The sequence below is a fragment of the Brachyistius frenatus genome, unplaced genomic scaffold (assembly GCF_029030835.1).
Source record: "Brachyistius frenatus isolate BFR_SWC_R1_liver_20210118 unplaced genomic scaffold, ASM2903083v1 Contig_27, whole genome shotgun sequence".
Classification (NCBI taxonomy): domain Eukaryota; kingdom Metazoa; phylum Chordata; class Actinopteri; family Embiotocidae; genus Brachyistius; species Brachyistius frenatus.
Window position 1 is genome coordinate 4,466,476 of NW_027210626.1, and position 20,290 is coordinate 4,486,765.

A 20,290-nucleotide genomic window follows, 5' to 3' on the forward strand; every position below is an offset into this window, starting at 1 on the left:
GTTATGGCTGACACTTCTGTATTAGTGAGGAATGGAGGAAATGGGTGACTTACAAAGGTGATCTGTTTCGTCTGATTCGTCGGGGCAGTCGGGCTCACCGTCACAGAGCCATGCCTCGGGGATGCAGGTTTCCTGGTTGTGACAGTGAAACTCCCCTACGTCACACAAGATGGCTTCTGGATGACATGAGGAGAGGGGTGGAGAAAGAAGAGAAAAGATGCAGCATGAGGTGATGGTACAGTGCAGACACGTCACATGTTTCAACAGAAAACATGTGCTGGATGTACGCTTGAATAAGAGCGTGAGTGGAAAGTATGTGACTTTCTTTGCAGCAAATGGATCTGGTGAAGAGTCTTTTTTTTGTGGTGTGAAGCAGTGTTAAAGCCAAGATTTTTCAAGAGGCAACAGCTCTATACTTTCAGTACATTTTAAAACGTTGACAATCAGTACAATGTCAGTGGCCTATCTTTCGCAAACCACTTTTTTTTAATAATTTAATCAGAACAGAGGGCCAAACATTTCTTTGCAGAAAAATAAGGCGCTGCCCAGGCATTGTGATTTTGACGGCTACTCTCCTTTAACAGAGACACAATGTCCTTCGCTACTTAGCAAACTATTACAAAGCAGTTTGGTAAGTTTGTTTTTATAGTTTTGCCTCCTTGGTGTTGTGCTTTCATTTGATGGTGGAACGGGGGGAGTTCAGTGAAAGCCCAGTCAACTAAAAAGTCATCATTGCCTTTCAATATAGCATGCATCCATCAAAGTGTTGACATGTTTTCTGCCGGTAGCTGTCACAGACTCATCTCGATCATACTGCTGAATGACACAAGCTTTTGCTGAAGATTTGACACCACAATGTGACCTGCTGCTACCGCTCCTCAGCGTCGAGCAAAAACAGTAATTTCTTTCTAAGCTTAACCCACAGACAACCAGACAGGCTCCGACTCCCCCTCCTACTCACTATCGCTATCTCCATCTTTTTCTCAGAGTGTTCCTAACCCATTAGTGGTGGGAGTGGAGCAAGTGGGCGATCAGGTCTGCAGCATTTGAACAGTGGGAGTGATAATTCAACGCACCGCTGCTCCCTGCCCCGACACCCTCCAGCAAATTCACTACCCAGGGACAAATCTGAAAAGGTCAAACATCTCATCCATTGTGGCTCTTCTATTCCCACTGACGCAATATATCTGAAATCTTACAATTTAAATCAAGGTCCCCTCTGAAATATTCAGTCTTTTTTTTTTTTTTTTTTCTTCTGAGATTTTAGAGAGGGAAATTCTTAAAATTAAAAAAAACAATTCTAAACAATGGAACAGCACCAATCTAAAAAATGTTATCTTGCCATATATTTCTCAAAATACTTCATAAATAACTTCATAATAATGACACATTTTTTTTTACTAAGGTAAGATGCTTGGCTGAGCTTCTTTTAAGCATACCTTAGCAACACTTGGGCAAACAAGCTGACACTGATACACAGATTATCACTATATTTTTTATCATTATCATACAATTATCATTATATTATAATTACCATTATCAGTAAATATTAATATAGCACCAGAGTTAGTAATGCGATGGACAGTGATTATCTTGACATTTTGATGGTCAAATTTAGGGTTACAAAACATTTGAGTTACGACCAAAGACTGCAGATAAAAATGAGGCTTCTGCCTTAAACTGCAATACCACCGAGTACCACTAGGGATTGGCTCCAAAAACCCTCCGGCTTGCTAGACTCCCATTCAGCTTCTCTCACGAGGTCAAACATTTATTTCTGTGTTGCTGGCTAAAGTCGCTCCTTCTTATTCATTTTATGGCCGTTCATCTGGAAATAATCGAGTCATTAATTTGAAAATCAGCATGAAAAAGCAATGTTTTGGGGGGCTTGTCTATTTAATTGACAGCCGTGTGGTGCAGTCAACTTTCTGCTGTCGAATCTGAACTCGAGACTTCATAACAGCCGTTCACACACCGATGGATGGTGTCACTGCTGGTTGCTGCTCGATTACAACCCAGAACAAACTTTTATATTCAATTTAACACACACACACACAAAAAAAAGTAGTTTAGCCATCTCTTCACTTTTTAGAAAAACATTGATCTGTATGTTCAGAGCAAATGAACTATGCAGTATTAAGAATTCAGTATACCAACCTACATTATTTACACAAAATAGCAAGGCATCAAAAAGCACATGCTGGGCTTGAGGTTGGCAGAAGCATGCTCAGTTTGCAGAAGTCTCTAAAGGGATGTCTCCTACGCCTTTAAAGCTGAATTGATTACCATTGAAAAGCAGAGGGCTGGTGACAGAAGGCCCATTTCCTCAGCTAAGGAAGGAAGCCATGAAAGAAACTATCCCTAGACCTTGGAGCAGCCCAGTTACCTACTGATGTTCTACCTTCTTTCATGCCACTTCATCTTCAAAGCTAAGGGGTCAAATTTAAGCAAAGCAAATGACCTGTTGTGTCATTTCATCTTTCGCTTCTGCTTTTTCCAAACAGCCTCTCCTTGACAGACTGCGCTGTCCCTGCAGCTGCTAGGGGGACAATAGTGGGACAAACACACAACTGACAAAATGTAACCCCTTCTTTTGTTCCACCTCCATATTCTGCTGTATTTTAATGAGGGAGATACATACAAGAAAAAGGTGGAGCACTGCGCAGCATTATATACTTTTCAAATAGTTCTATACACACATCAAAGGACTGGTGATGGCAGGAATTGCAAATAAGAGGACGCAACAGCCGCCTTCCGTAAGTGGAAAAATCCAACTAGTGCCATTACCATAACAGTGGGAAACACACGGTGGCACTCAGCCAGGCACATTATCATGAGCTTCATTCCTGACACCCAACAGTCACTACTGGCACAACATTGTCGCTCATTAAAGCCATTGAGCCTTTGAAATGTGCCACATTTTCAGAAGAACAAAGCGTTATTTGGAGGCAGGCAGAGAGGGAAGATGGCTTGCAAACCTGCTGAGGCAAGACCAGCCAGCAGTCTTTGCAGCATATATTTTGATGACGTTTTTTGTTGAGATGAGTTATGAACTCTAGGGTGTTGAGCCAATGACTAAACATGTCCAATATGTTATAACACAAACACTCAGACAGCACAACAAATCTCTTCATTCTGCATTTTGCATAATGCATCCACCATCCTAGTTGTCCTCAGTACTATTAGACTCTGAATTACATGAGAGGTTAGGTCTTTATTTATAGTTCTCAACAACATTATACTCCAATGAAGTAAGTTACTAACCACTTGCAATCCCCTGTATTGGTTCAGACGCACACTTCACAATATGGTACATTGGATAAGTCTTAAGCTTCAGGTCTATTCAAACAAAGCCTGTGTTACAAAAGAAGCAGTGCAGTACACAGCTCAAAAAGGTGCATTAAACATCAGCTTTGTAGCACAGCTAAAAAAAAAAAGCATATCTGAGAATATTCCTCATCCATGACGCTGCTCTTTAAAGAAGCTATTTGCAGCGCGTCCAACTAGCCCAGTGCTACATAGGAAGCGTTGTGCGAACCTGACAGGGCATTGATGGTCCATTAGACCTATGTTGCGTTCCGGGTGCTCAAGGTCAGACAACAACCAGTGTGGAAGAAAAAGCAAAAATAGTGCCTGACTATATCTGGGAACATGGAAATGTGCAAGAATAAACACAAATAATGAAGTGGTATTTTCTGCTCAAAGATACATTTATAACATCAGGTTCAGCAAAATGTTGAAATACACATAAGACAAAACATTATGACCACTTGTATCATCGATTATCTTGTGCTAACAGCACATGCCATGCTCTGGAATACATTACATGTTAAGTAAATGATGTGTTGGTGGAGGGAGAAACATTAGGTGTAAAGACCTGAGTTAGTTTGACAAGGGCCACATCATAATGGCCACACACCTTTGTCGGAGGGTCTCCGAAACATCAAGGCTCATAAGGTGCAGCCAGTGAGCAGTCGTGAGTGCCAACCTAGTGGTCCGATGAACTAGCGGCAGATTGAAAGGGGATGTACAAGGGCGATCAAAAAAGTTCCAGGACTGTTCGTGTTGCGCGTGAACAGAGAACAGCGCAGTGATGTGCGTGGAGCTGGGGAAAGTGATCAAGTATTCCAAGTTACATTGGTGGATCCATATCAGCATCTGTTTACGATGCATTTTTGTGACCACTGGTACACCCACGTTTGCAAATACAACATTGACTTGAAACTCAAGCAGAGAACACATCACATTTTTTGGGAACAGAAAGAAGGCACGGGGAGCCAAATCTGACAACAATTGTGTTGTTGCTGGTGAAAAATGTCAGCCTTTTCATCAGTGGGTACATTGTCATCTTGGAGGACGCAAGTGCCATTGTGCAACATTTTTCAGAGAATGCTTTCCTTCAGATGCGAATGCCAGTTAAAACACCTCGCCTAGGTCTTTGGTTAATTTCCTAATGCTTTCTGAAGCATTTAGCATATTTGGATGAGGTGGTCCTAATGTTTGGGCTCATCAATTGAATCACAGAAATACTTCAGATGTTATTGAGGACAAGTGTACTGGGGAACAGAAACTCAAATATACTTGTGAGACTTTCTATCTGCAAATGCACACACACAACAAACCCTTCTCCATCTACATGCATTCACATAGATTAGTGATTTAAACCCTCTCACACTGTCAGAGCAGACTTAGCGTTCTGGCCAGCTGCGGGTCATATGCATAATGGATGAGCATAGGGCCATGAGCCAAACTAAGCAGGTTATTAAGTATAACAACAGTATAATGCGGTCTCTCCCTTAATCTTCATATCTTTAATCTGCCAAAAGATGCAATGTAGTGTGATGCATCTCAATAATGCCTCACACCTGCATAATGAATCTTTATTACAAGCGTTTCTCCAGAAGTGACGCACGCCATGTGCGATTTGGACTTAAATGGCATTCACGTCAAGTCTGATCAGCATATAAAGACTAGAGAGTACCGTGACTCTGCTCACTGATGAGCGATTGCAGAATGTCACAACACTTCTGGACGCATGCCCACAGTTAGATGAGCACGACGGTTCGGCAGCACTCCACCATCACTTTTTCCTGGATCCCAGAAGTTTGTTTAAAAAAAAAAGAAAAAAGGATTTACTAGAAATCAGTAAGCCAACTCAAGTTAGAGAGCTGTGTTAGAAAAAGGAGAGAAGGAAAATCATTATGTACTAAGAAAGAAGTAATTGTGTTTACAGAATTTGAGGTATAACATAACTGGCTCCAGGAAACATCAGCATGTACCCGCAGCCATCCCCCATGGCAACGCCTTACAACTCTGCATTCTAGCCATGAGATGGGTGAAAAATCAATGCTGTAAGGCTTTGGGGCCTTCATTAGATACTGTCTGACCTTCACCACAGAGTGAGGTCACTTTTATTTTCTCAACAAAAGCAGGGGCATGTCCACAAATTATTAAAAGGGAGCACCATATGAAAAAGTTTCAGAAGACAATCGTAGAATGGCCTCCTGCTCCGTGGCATAAATCCCTGCACCAGTAAACAATGAATGATTCATGAGCTCGATCTTAAGCTGTGCGCTCTTTACTACCCTTTTATTCCACATGCACGGGAATGCATTACAGCATATTACAGTCACAAAGAAACAACTATATTGCAAGAATTATGTAAACATTATATGAGTGATTTCTATGTTTATCAAATTATGACAATTAAGTTACATCTTGAGCAACGTAAAGACTGTGTAAGTCAAATCGATCCTTGTAAGCAACATTACTGCTCATGTTTTTCAGTTTACTAAAAGTATGGCAGATTTTTCATTTTCCTGATGGTGGGTTTTCATCTAAAACTGTGTAATCGGTGATCAATCAAAAATTCTCATTAAATGCTCGGCTGTTTTCTTCTCTCTTCTACGGCGTAGTATTATTTTGTGTCAAATATAGGAACAAACCTAGCAGACTGTGTGAGCACTATGGTGTTCAAGCAAGCTGGGAGCGAACACCGTAAAATCATTACTTAAAAAACCTATACATAAAAGCCATTTTGCCATTTAACCCTGGACCTTTTGGTTTTCTGTACCAGCAGCTGCCCTAACTGAACGAATCTGGTGTTTTGGACCTGTGTTTCTAATTGGTTACTTCCCTGTTGGCACAAATATTTACTCATGGATGAAAGCCTCTTTTCATACTTAGATGATCTTACAATAACGAGAGTGTGAGGAACATTAGGGGGAGTAGTGTACTGGAACTTATATAGCCTCTAAAACATTCATATTATAATGGTTTGTTGACATTGGGAAAACAGGGACAAACCACATTATCTAAAGCCGGATTACAGCTCCATTTCAGCCATAAGAAAATACATTTAAGACTGTGGTGGATCTGTACTGGTAGGGCAAAAAAATAGAGGTCAACATGGACAGTTAGTTCATGTGATGTTATAGTTCATTGATCACATTAAAAAAAAAAAAAAAAAAAATCCATATTCTCCCCATTAATCCCCAAACCACTTGGAGTACTTTTTATTTCTAACAACTGGAAATGCAAACAGCGATCTTGTGTTTTTTACATTTTCTTTGGAAATAAATTTGAATTCAGTGGGCTTATTTATGACTACATCATATGCAAGTCCTGTAATGCCTTCTGATAGCCTGTAAGGAGTTTAAATGTCCCCTAATTTGTTTTTTTGTTTGTTTATGCCTGATTTGGTTGAGGTGTCAGGTAAACGTGTTGCTCTTAGTTGGATCAGATGTGCAAGTCTACAGTGTGAAACCAGCCTGATCTCACCAGAAAACAAGAACATTGGTCGATTATTTGACCAATGTTTACGAAAGGAACCTCTAGTGGGCATAGTATTTATGATGTAACCAATGGAGGAGGTCAGGTGATAAGGTTAGTAAGTTGCGGTTAGATGGCTTAAACACAGGATTTTCATCCAGGAGACAGTTGTTTGTGTCTGTGTGATCGCTGACATATTTTACTTTATGTACTTCAGTTAATTTACATAACGCATTTGTACTTTTGCCGTGTGCGGAACAAAACTTATGTAACGCAACTTATGTAAAGCAATTTACGAAACGAACACACTTAAAAAAAAAAAAAAAAAAAAAGTCTTAGTCGTAAGTTATGGCAACAAAAAAACGAACTACCTAAACAAACTGACTGTTTTACAAGACTAACCACATGTTTATTAGTGTTACCATGGCGCCGGACATCCGTATGCCTATCCCTGCTACTGTCCAACATACAGTATATTTTGTTTTGGAAAATTAACTATTCTGCTTTTTTTTTGTATCAGAGGGTGCCACTGGAAATTGGTCATCGTTATAGTAGTCATGGTTATAAGTCTGCACTTAAGTAGCACCGTTTTACCTCCTCAAAGTGCTTTACAGTGTATGTACACACACACACACACACACACACACACACACACACACACACACACACACACACACACACACACACACACACACACACACACACACACACACACACACACACACACCAATGGTGACAGAGCTGCCATTAGGATTTACTACGAGTTCGATGTTTTGCCCAAGGACACGTTGGACTGTGGACAGAGGAACCAGATATTAAACCACCAACCTTACAATTAGTGGGAGGTCCGCTCTAAAATCTGATCTGAGAGTTAATGAACAGTGACATTGAGCAAATTTAGGATATATTTGCCAGATGATTTAGCACGTCAGTGGACACAGATGACAGTGACAAGTAATCTTATCAAATTTCACAATTTAAAGGATCATTAATTTCACAACTTACTGTATTTTCACCCTGGCTCTTATTTTCTTTTAGCACTTCCCACTACAGTGGAAGAAAATTTTAGTAATTCCACTGCGTATGGGTCCAGCTCAAATGCAGCTGCTCAGTAACACATTCACCAGCAATTCCAAAGTGTTATCAAAACACGGAGACATGCTGTGTTTCAACATGTGAATGGCACTGCAGTTACACATGCTTAAATAGCAACATATCCATGACCGACGTTTTGATTCTTCTTCACACCGCTCAGAAACACCTTGTTTAATCTGCTAGCTGCCATTCACCTTGTTGTTCTGAAGAACAGGATGTATCTGCTTGTCATTGGCAGCCGTTTTACTGGGTTTGGTTGTTGGTACAGTACTCGTACATAAAAAACAAGGATGTTTCTATAAATTTTAAATCAACCACAAGCAAACCATAGAAGATAAAAAAAAAAAAAAAGTGGATAGCTCACTTTTTTGAGTGCAGTTCACTGTATACCTATAAATAGGACTGATTTTTAGTATTTGTGACACAATATAGGAGGATATTGTGTTTATTACTTGTGTTGACAGACTTCTGCAATTCCTAATGCAAGCCAAGAAATCTGTACCTAAAAAAAAAAATCTTCATATCTGCCTGTAAATAAAAGTACTTGATTGACATGACAATTTTATTTTGGTAGTATAACAGTAGGTCAAATAAATGCATTATAAGACCACATGCATAGTTGAGTTAAGACCTCATACACATATATAGCACTATATTTGAAATTACAATATGCAAATGATTCATGAGCATCTTGTTTTGTTGTGCTTAAAATTCCCCACCAGGAGCCATTTCAACTGTTCAGCCAAGTTATCTGAATAACTTTACTTAATAAAAACCTGCAAATTAATTTTAAGTACACGGTCTGAAAAATATTTTCCAGGTTTTCCCTCAGCAAAGAGGACAGATAATTTAAAGAAAGCGTGGCAAGTAGAAAGTGGAGCAATTATGTTGGTCCAATGGTGAGTATATGTGACACAAATGTAATCCTAAAACCCGGTGTGTGAGCAACCTTTCTAATAATTGTTCTTGACTCTTTGCTTTTTAGATTTGGACAAACACAGTGAGCCTACGGTTCTCAGTTACACATTATGTTTGAGGCTAATTAGACCGTTGAGAGGTGAATAGTAAAGTACCCTCCTCAGAAAGCACTCAGAGCATTTTGAAGATCTCTGAACAGCTCACTGGGTTGAGTGTAGCCTATGTACAGTATTTGAATGTCATTTGCATGAGAACGTGTCATTTTACTGCCAATAATAGAAAGGTGCAGCCCCCGCAACCCTCCATTCACCTGGCACCCTTTCCATGCTCCATCCAAGGTCACCTAATCACTGTGTTCCTCCAAAGACCTCTATCATAACCAGCTGCAGTCTGAGGGATTTATGCCCCACTCCATGTCATGATTACCAATCAGGTGGAGTAATAGCTGCTTAAGCAGACAGGGTTTTTGTCATCACTGAGGGGTGAAGTGCCAGTCAAGGTTTCCGCTGAGTCTGTGGGGCATGCCAGTGGCTTGGGTGAAACCTCCAGATTAAACAGCATTATCGGTGTGGAGTGAAAGCTGTTATGGTGAGGGATCACATCCTCCCTGGCCCCCACTGTACCACTACAGACACCAAAGGACCCATCCGTTATCGAATAACTCCATACCCACCTTGAAACCTTAAAATGGATTACCACATTGTAAAAATAAATCAAAAACCTCCCTTGAACAGAGAAAGTTGAAACAGTAGGTTACCATCATCTAGTTTAACTACTACACAGCTCACAACTATCTTAAATTACACCTAAACAGGGATCATTTTAATTTGGAAACTGGTGATTAAGACTACAGTATATGTGACACATAGGGGGTACGGCTGTCTAATGAGAAGAATTATATGAAGGATGGTTAGCACATTAGAGCGATTACTCAAACATCACAGTATTGCTTGTTAAAAAAATATAACTATAAGAGCACAAAACTTGAGAGATTTTGTTTAGGATTTTGTTATCCCCTAATCACCCATTGCAGCTGATTTTAATCAACTATGAATACTAAATTCCTCATGCCGCGTGCATACTTGTTTACATCTGACTAAAAACCTGACAAATAAATGACTGAATGAGATTGAAAGGATTTTCTTAAGGACTGATTTGCCATCTGGTACATTTTTCTATTCATTATTTATAATTATTTCCAGCAGATATTTTTGACTGACAGGTCCACAGGAAACCTGTAGGCCTTTTAATAAAAATATCAATAATAATGTATCATGATTTCCTTTTGTCACAAAGCTTTAAATTGTCCATGAATGTAAACATAATTTAAGGAAAGGTACTCCAATGGTTATTAACTAGTAAAAGGCAATATTTAATATAATGCCAAAATCTTCACTGCACACTTTGGTTTAACCGTCTTTATGGTGTAATAAACCACTTCGCATTGCTAATGTGACATTTCTGTCTCATTGCTTGCCACCGGACCATAGAAGCATGTGATTAAGATGGACTTGCCCTTTATTTAAGGTTTTCCACTTCAACTCCTCAGTGAATTCTGCAAAGTTGCACAGCTGGGAGGCAGCTTAAACAGATCTGATTAGCTTCGTTCCATTAGAAATGTGGAAACATGTCTCTTCCAATGCTGCTCTAAACAGAAACCAGACTTATAAGCCATAATAGCAGCGCGACTGTTAAAACTGAGAAATTTACTAAATAGATGTTGTCATCTTTTCGTGACAGACACTGAAAATTACACACCATCTGTTAAATGTAACATTTTGGCTTTGGGGTATGGAATAAATACGTATTATTATTATTGTTTACGAAGAGTTGCAGACAATACCACTTATTAGTGTTTACCATGTACATTCTGTACTTTTTTCCCTTCCAAACTGATCATTATTCTTTCCCTCAACAAACTCACCCCATTACAGCATTGTTCAGTAGAGGTAGCCATAGTTTTTTCTTGTAGTTGCTGTATTTATACTATAAAGCCGGGAAGTAAAATGTTCTATTCCAGTTGTTGTTTTGCAATTGTTGGTTTAGGAACGTTTCTAACTCTCCATCACAAAATGTAAAAGTATAGTAGCTAACTAGTAAGTATTCCATTCTTTAGATTTGATAGCAGTATGATGTGCAAATAAAGATTTGTGACTCTCCATTTATATGCTGTAGTTACCATTAAAATCAAGAATAAATTTCATGTGTTGAGTCACTCTTTGAATTTCTGTGTTTTTAAAGTAGCTTCCTCTCCGTGTCCCTTCAGGTTTTCGTCATCTTCTTTTTGACAGATGCTCTCAATTTATTTATTTTTGGCCTGCTTTAAATTTGCATTTATTTTTGTGATTTGATCAAATCTCTATTTCTATAAAGATATTCAAATTTGTCTTATTATTATTATTATTATTATTATTTATAGCTTACATTTTTGTCAAATCGAGGGAAGTTTAGCCTTTGATGTAATATTATCTCAAACAATGAATTTTCAATCAAGTGGATGGGAATCAATTTGGCTAGCTGCTTTTGACTCAAGGAACTTATCAGGTCATTTTGTCCACCTATGTAAAATCAAAATAAAGAACCAGCAGGTGAAAAATAATTGCTGTGTAATAAAGGCTTTAATATAATAGGTTGTGCTGGCTTTAAAGTCCTCCAGGACTTGAGTGTAGGAGAAAGTACAGTAAAATCACAGTGTACAGTATGTAGTTCAGGACGGAAATAAATATCCAGCTAATTGAATGTGTGAATCATTTCCTGCATGTACCAGAGATTATGTGTTGGACTGCTTGATTAGACAGCCTAACATTTCATCTGCCACTGAGGTTACAGTGGGGTGACTGGTATTGAGCAAAAAGTGACAATTATTGTGGGTTTGCTGATGTATGTGGCTATCTTGTGCAACAATGCTCTGTGTCTCTGAAGAACTGATTCTGCCTGTTGACCAATAGCATCAGCTGTAACATGATTATTTTAAGACACATTGATTAAGCAAGTCTTTCTGCCTTAAAAAAAAAAAGACCAAAATTAAAAAACAATTTCCTTTAAGAAAAGTTGTTCTACAAATTATGTCCTATTGAACCAATCCTTTAATCCAACACGTCATTTCCATGTGTTGTAAAATGGTAAAAATGGTAAATAACCAAACAGAAAAAAAAAAATGCAAAAGTGTAATTCCACCACATAAGTAAACAGGGTGGAGAGACAGTGATTTGAATCTGTGTGTACCTGTATCGGATTTAGGACCATTGCAATACACAGTCTATACTATGTTAAATGGAATATAATACACGGTTTTATTTAACGTGCTAAGAAAAACAAGTATCTTTTGCTGAAAGAATGTAGTAGCTTTTTTTTTATCGGGGATTTTTGTGAAGATTTTCATTTCTTCCTTGACTCTTAAAAAAACTATGGTTTCCTACAATCTGTGTTTTATTTTTGTTGTTCTGGCCATTTTTGGTCATAATACGTTTTCACTCAGCGTCACAAAAAAATACGTGAGTAGTTAGAAAAACAAGTTGTAAACAAACCCCATGTTAGTCATTTTTATTGGGAACACAATAGTAATAATAAAAAAAAGTTGCTCTTTGCTTGTGTATATTTTTAGAGTACATAGTAATTGTTGCTAATCACAGTTCAGGCCCCCTATCTCATACAAATAAATGGAAATAGCTGTTGTGTTTACACAATATTGCAGACCTATACATACGTGTAAAAAATTTTTTTATCAACGTGCCAATGCGCACATATGTGGGTGTATTGTGTGTTTAGTACCTGCCTCAGGTCCCAAAGTTAATGAGGGTAAGGAAATGATAAGAAACACATATTACTTGTTAAACAAAGCTGAGAACAGAGTGCTTTCCGCATCTCAGCCCGAAGCAAAGACTAATCTGGCTCCATTAACAATCCCTAAAAGAGAAATAAATCTAAATTCTTTTCTGAAGCCGTGAAACAGGAAGAGCAGGCTTCTGGCCCTGCAGATATATAATGTGATTTGTATTATAGGCTTATATCCAAGCCCTTGTAGAATCTTGACTAAACCAAAAATGTAAAGGCAAATCCAGTCATTTGTGGTTTCGATCATGACCTATGACCACTAATTATCTTTTCCCAGTATATTTTGTAAACAAATGTAACATTTAGATTCTGATCACAATTAAACATTTATTCAAATACATATTTATAGGAAGCTACCGTGCAAATCACAACTACAGATTTTTTTTTTTTTTCAAATGCTCAGTTAATGCACACATTTCCAAGGGGAAACGGAACCCGATGTGATCTAAAGATGAACAAGGGACAATAAAACGACGGACCTGAAGGGTGCATTTGCCCTTTCACTTTGCATAAAGGTCACTTTTTAAAATGGAAATTATTCTTCTAACAGGGACACGAAATTTCACAGCTTTGGCGATTCTCTGTCAGTCTGAGCCTTGAATCCTGTTGGTAGGAGACAGACTGTAAGTGGTGATTGTTTTCTGTTTTCATTGATCGCTCAAAATCACAGGGCTTTACTACAATGTATTTTTCAGTTTGTTTCATAAGTGCATTCCTCAGTTATTAGTTAAAATTATAGTATATGTAATAAGCAACAGATTCACATTGTAGAAAGAAAAGAAAAAACCTAAGAGCTTGGAAACTTCTATTTTTTTTTTTTAACTGACATCACCGAATGCTGTTACACTGAAGATTAAAATTCTCAACTTTCATTTATGAACATTATGCAAAAAAGTAAATAAATAAAGTCTTCCTCTTTGAGGTAACTTTAGATTAATTGTATCCAATTCTTGGATAGTGTCTGTTCTCCCTTTTGGGTAGAAACAGTAACTTAGATCTTAAAATATGCGCCTCTTGCACCGCACCCGTCCCTACAACTGTCTGGTCTGGTGTGAACACCAGCTCTAACAATATTTTTAGTATTTAAATCCCATGAGCAGCCACTTATTTACAGGCATCATTATAGAAATAAAAGTAAAAATAAAGGCAAGCAAGGAAGGCAGACTGATTATTTCTGTGTCACGTTGGTGCTAGTGTATCCTTCCAAGCTTATTTCAGAGCCATTTAAAAAAAAAAAGCTCTCACGTTATAATTTCTTTTGCACCTCAGGAGGATAGGAATTAAAGGATCATGGTATTTATGAAATAAATTGTTGGAAGCTCACAGCAAACACCGATACAGCATCAGTCGTCTCTGAATGCAACTAGAATGAAAGAGATTGTCCGTATTGAACGGGGCTATAGGCAGTTATGAGCAAAATCCATCACAAAAGTCGATCAGGTCGGCCTCTTTGGGGCATGAAAGTGAGTCAACAGAGGGAGGATCAGATCTACTTTATTGCCTGATTAAAATCAATTTAGTGTGTCCGATGCTGAAGGTGGAGTGATGGAATGAGCATCCCCTCCTCTCTCACTACTGAGTGATTACAATGTGAGGGTGAAGGCTGGCTATAACAGCTCCATGACTCTACGGTTCATGGCAGGTGGTTAAGAGCAAAATAAAAAAGAGAAAGGTCATCAGTTCTGGTCCGTCATGCAAAACATACAGATATGAGTCAACGAGTGTGATACAACTATTTTCATATGGCATGGTATGATGATAACATGAGAACGAAAAGCTGCATGTGAGATCAAATTCATTTCATCCAGTGTCATGCTTTCACTCATTTTGAACAGCACTATGTGACATGTAATGAGCTTTCTAGGGCTTATTGTGTTATTTATGAATATAATAAAATAGATACAAAACATTAGGTGATTAATTTAATCTGGCAACGTCATCCCAACAGAGAACTACGGTAGTACCAATGCGCATACATGGCTAACATCTAATGAAAGCTGTGACTTTTCCAAACACCCTCCAATATAATAAAGTGTAAAAATAACAGTTCAGCAGTCGTGCTAACAATTGCCTAGAACAATGTCTGGTTGTGGTGCAATGGTGTAACGCGCCTCATTACTTGAAATGCCCTTTATACAGCTAATTAACAAGGTTGTCAGCAACTTGTGGATTTAGGGTAATATATGCAGCACCATACATGCTCTCTTTAAATGAAGCATGGGGAAAACTGATTAGAAAAAAATAAAAAAAGGTAGTTAAACAACTTCTGTGACCTTTTGGGCGCCTTGTTAAACATCACCATCAACACAAACTTAACTATGAATTATGTAGAAGAAAAGCTTTGTGCAACAAATTGGGATGTAAGGATTTATCTTTGCTTTACCTAATAAAACCAAACAACTATGAACTCAATGTTTTATATATTGAGACCCAATGTACTTGTTAGCAGTTAGCGGGGTGGTGAAATAAATGTGTGTATCCATGTCAATGTCTAATTTGATTATTCATGTCTATTGGCACACTAAGCAAATTTAAAGACACTTTGAGGTTTGTCTTCATGTTTTTAAAAAGAAGTGCAGTAAATGCAAACACCGCCACAGATTAGTCTGTGCATCCATTATCTACACCCATTTTTATTCTGAACAGGGTCGAGGTACAGATATGTACAGATCCAGATGTCTGTCTTTGAGCTGCTCAGATATGTTTTAAGAGTTTCCTCTTTTCATTTAAAATCCTCCGTTGACACCATTTTCATTCTGGCTTTTGGTCATCTATAATTTCCTCATCCTTGAATTCAAAGCAAAAATATCTGCACACACGAGTGAGAACCAGCCTGTTGCTGCAGCTGCTCCTGCATCTAACTTACGCTCAGTCTGTACCTTAGGTACCACAGGAAACAAATACCGTCACGTTTTCAGAATTTTGGTATTGACTGGTACCAAAGTATAAATTGCTATGACACTTCCCTACCTAGCCATCCAACAGGTTCAGAACTTTCTTGCTGTGCACCGACATTGCAAACCACTGCACCACCATGAAGCACCATCAGAGATGTGATTTTATTTTAATCTCAATTAATCATATAAGCATACCACTTATTTTTTTTACTCTTTGCAATTATAAATAAACTCCCTGAAATATTTTCTTTTCATATCTTGGGAACCACAGTTTTTTTTTTTTAAACATAGTAGTAATGTATTGTCATGGCAACAGAGGCAAATATTTCTGGGAGAAGCAGTCTGTTAAATCTGACGTGGTATGATCAAAATGAGAGGGATAATCTATCAAGGTTGGAGCTTAAGATATATCTACAGGGTACGTGACCAGGAACCTCTAAAGGGCAGATGATCAATTAAAAGAACCCCCCCACACACACACACACACACACACACACACACACACACACACACACACACACACGTATGTACTTGTGTCCTCTAATTATGTGAACTGATGTGAAGAGGTGGTTGCAGTAATGGAACATCACCACGCTGATTAGAATTGACCACTTACACTGTCACTCTAAAACTGAACTAATTTTACAAATTAGGTTCCATTGGAGTCAATGTTGACTAAATCTTTGTTTTATAGTCCATAAAACATGCACCCTTCCCACTTTATCTGATCTTTAACACAACACACACAGAGACAGATTCAGTATCAGTATGCAAATAACTAATATAATTTATGAACATTTATTGACCTGGCTGAGCTCCACCCTAACCTGCTGAAGAAGCTTGTTTTATGTGAACAATAACATAAGTTACACTCTTCACATACATTTTGTATCACAACAGCTAAAATTCAACACCACGTGATGCTTTTTTCTGAATGCATTTCTTTATGTTTTCAATTTATGAAGCTCACATCTGTCATAGGAAAGAAAACAATGTTTATTACTTTACTTGTCCTCATTTTTTGTCTGTCCACATATCACTGTATCACATAGCTTCCCTTCACATTCCCTCTGTCTGTGGCTTGCATGCATGTGTTATGCATTCACCTAACCTACAGTGTAACTTTGATCCCTCACTCACTCAGTGACAGACACTTGCTTTATAGCTCTGGCCCTGCTGTTGCGGTCCAGTATAAAAAATATGATATTTATGTTATTTACCTAATTTATGAGTATGTTTCTTTCCATCGCATCGTGAGACTCTCTCTTATCTCTGTGTGTTTCATGAAGGGCAGAGCTAAACCCTGCCTATCCCCAAACCTTCAGCAAGCTACTCAGAATCGGGTAGGAAGCTACTGGTAGCTCACGAGCTACAGGTTGGAGACCCCTGTCTCAGGCCCACCATAAACATCTAAAGTTTCGTCTTGCATAAAACATTTTTACTTTACAGTAATTGCATTCATTTAATTTTCAATTTCAGTCCATGTACCATATTTCTATATTTATTTCACCTGAGAAAACCTTCAACATTGCAAAGGTTTAAAATATTACAATAGTAACTAAAAAAAAATTGAATACATACAATGTATTTATTTATTCTGTCCATAGGTTAAAAAATTATCTATGTCCTCTTCAAAAGTTTGCTAAGAAAATGGCTTTTCCTGTGCACTAGTCAACACTGCCAGCGTATTATTCATTACAGACCCACAGTGGAAAAGCAGGATTACCACATCAGTGGTACCGATCAGTCTCAACGGAGGATTCTGGTCCAAGTGAGGTGAAAACTATACAGACTCAGAGTTATAAAACACCAGCCAAAGAACCAAACCAATATGTAATCCTTATGCAGCAGTGCTTTGCTGTAAAATGAAACAAAATTAAATAAATCAGCACAATGTTGTGTTCATGTGCTTTTTGCCATGTAGCTCAATGAATAATAGAAAATAAAAAAAAAAAGAACTCTGAATGTAACTGGCTAAACAATGCAGGTTTAGGCCCCCTGACCTTTGCTAGGAGCGAGTACTTGATTTGATTGATTTGAGCAGACAAGGTGTTACCAAAGGTGTGGATTCTTTCCGGGCCTTGTGAAAGGACCATTCACTTACAGCATCCAGAAGTCACACAAAGTATGAGCTCAATACAGACAACCATGAAAACCAGGCTGCTTGTCAGCCACATCAAAGAAAACTTCCAATTGCCTTGTGACGGATAATTACGTTTTTCCGATTATGATTATGATGAAAAGCCAATTAAACAAAACCAAAGGAATACAGGAAAAAAAAGACTATAAGTACTATTTGTCATATCATTTTTCATAGGGGCACTTCAATCGAAAAAGATAAAAGTGCAGTTGATTGAGCCACTGGAGAACTCGACATTCAAAGCAACCTTGTGACATGGTACAATAATATATGAACATACAAAATATATGAAGATGATTTCAGGGAGAGAGAGTCCATCACAGAATACAAACTGACACTGACACACACACGCACACACACACACACACACACACACACACACACACACACACACACACACACACACACACACACACACAGTAACAGGAAATATTCTGACTTTTTAGAGAGTCATCTGTAAAAATATGTATTGTTATTTCTTTATTATTGTTTAGACAATCTGTTGGCTTCAATTTATGCACTGCGGCACAGACATATTTTCTCTTTCTGGCACTCTTTACTGCCATTTTTAAAAGATTTATGGGTATCTATTGGCAGAAATTGAATATACATTATATGTAATTGTTTTGTGTGTATACTCATCTGAAAATACATCATTTTTGTGTGATCATGGAAAGTGTGTCCTCGTCCACGGAGCACACCGTATTTTCCGTGGATTGTCTTGCACACTTTGAGAAGGACGGTGAAGAGAGGAGTGTTCAACTGGTCGCAATCTGCAACCTTGTGGCTTGATGCCACTAAATCCTGAACACTGATTCTTTATCATTTTGTCTTGTCTATTGGTCAATGAACATCCATTCCTGCTCAGAAAAAGAAGCTTTCAAGCTTTCAAGCTTTGCAAGACAAATGACAGCAATTCCTGCTCTTGAAAGGATGAGAAAGGCTTTCAAACTTTCAAACATGACAGTCAAAGAGAGGGTTACGTACTCTGTATGGGAACTTAACATATTCACAGACTGGCAACCAGAAAAATATGAAATGTTACATTGATGCAATGTTAGGACGACAGACTTGTGTTGATGCTCTTTTTGAAGGTTCTCTGGTTACTTTCTTGTTTTAGGCAGAAATCCATAACAGCTGACCTCAAATGGCTGAAAATACTGGTCTGAGAGCAGAAATGTAAAAAAAAAAAAGTACTCAAACATTTACTGGGAATTGTTTTAGGGTTAAATCGAATTAATAAAACTGCAGAAATAATGCAAGACAATAATAAGGCAACATTTGGTCTTGAGTGACATTAACTGTCTTAATAAAACATGAATTTAAATGTACTGTGTGTTCCTCTCTCATGTCTCCTTGGGATTGTTAAAAGCGTGGCTGTCAGCAATGTCAGAATGTAATCCATGGGTTGTTTTACGGCTGCTTTTCAGAGGTACAAGATTGCTGGTAGCTGTTTGTGAGGATTGAATAGGGGCTGGCATTTTGCTATTCCTCCAAGACACAGTTGCAATGCCAACGCGGTGCAAACACGGTGGGGTGTTGGAAAGAGACATGAAACAGTCATTCAAAATTGAAGTTGTTCAAAGAAAATCAGTGTTGGGGAAAAACAGTGGCGAGCGCATGCTAGCGTATGTACGAATGCATCCTCCTTGTGGGCGATACTGCCTGAACAAGAAAGGGATGATGTAATATGAGGAGATTCAAAGGAACAAAGTTCAATGTTAAATGGTTCAAGCACATAACATACTGCTCATTGAACTCCCCAGGCAACATGTCAACACTTGAATTTAAGCTTATACATATTTAATGAAAGGCTTTGGAAATGTAGCTTTGATAAAAACCTCATTAGGTACAAAATGTAAAAGCCATGTTATGTTACAGCTCTTACACTGACATTCTAAATGACTTTGGCATAGTGAGCTGTCTCACTTAAATTCTGCAGCCATGTTTCGTCTCACCAAACGTCTGCACAGGAAACAGGTGTGGTGCCACCAGCCTCAACATATGACTTCATTTAATGAACAACTTTGGTTTATACCATGAGACTTTCCAGTTGGTAAGTTGACATAGCTGTGAGGGGATTTTTTTTTTTTTTTTTTTTTTTTTACAGTACATTGGTGGGACCATGCAACAGAATCACTAGAAAAATGGAAATAATTATTGAACAGCTTTTTTTTTTTTTTTTACCTCATACCCCATGGATGTTTTAAAGAGCTGGATAATGTGTTTCTCGTAAAAGCTATCAGGGAAAACATCCACAACATTTCCAATCATAAACAATGAAATTTAACAGTGAAAATTATTGTCAACAAAACTTAAAAAGGCGTCTCGCTCCTCAAGCCAAGTACTGAACTGTGAAGCCTGAACAAAACTGCATTTTTTTTTTTTTTTTTTTTTTAAATTTTAACAACTACAAGAAACAACACTAGGATGCCGAATTTTTTTTTTTTTTTTTTGTAAAACAAGACTCATTGCGACAGTCAGAAATTCATCCTGCTTTAAAGCAAAGTGCAAGAACATAAGAGTAGGAAAAACTGCATCACACTGAAATTAGATTTGTTTTGACTAAAACATCCTCCAAACCGCCATAATGGATTTTGGATATGTACACGTTTTATTACAATAAGAAATCAGA

The 20,290-nt window shown here is 38.0% G+C and overlaps 1 protein-coding gene across 7 annotated transcripts in view; it reads right to left on the minus strand.

Moving 5' to 3' along the window:
* The window catches only part of lrp1bb (low density lipoprotein receptor-related protein 1Bb), a 254,702-nt gene that overhangs the window by 181,927 nt on the left and 52,485 nt on the right, over positions 1 to 20,290 (minus strand). For 6 of the 7 annotated variants that reach the window (XM_069698693.1, XM_069698690.1, XM_069698691.1 and 3 more), the window contains exon 2: positions 54 to 176. The exons of the other annotated variant lie outside the window; for it this stretch is intronic. In XM_069698693.1, coding sequence (XP_069554794.1) covers positions 54 to 176 — 123 coding nt within the window. The remainder of the gene's footprint in view (positions 1 to 53; positions 177 to 20,290) is intronic. 7 annotated transcript variants of the gene reach the window in all.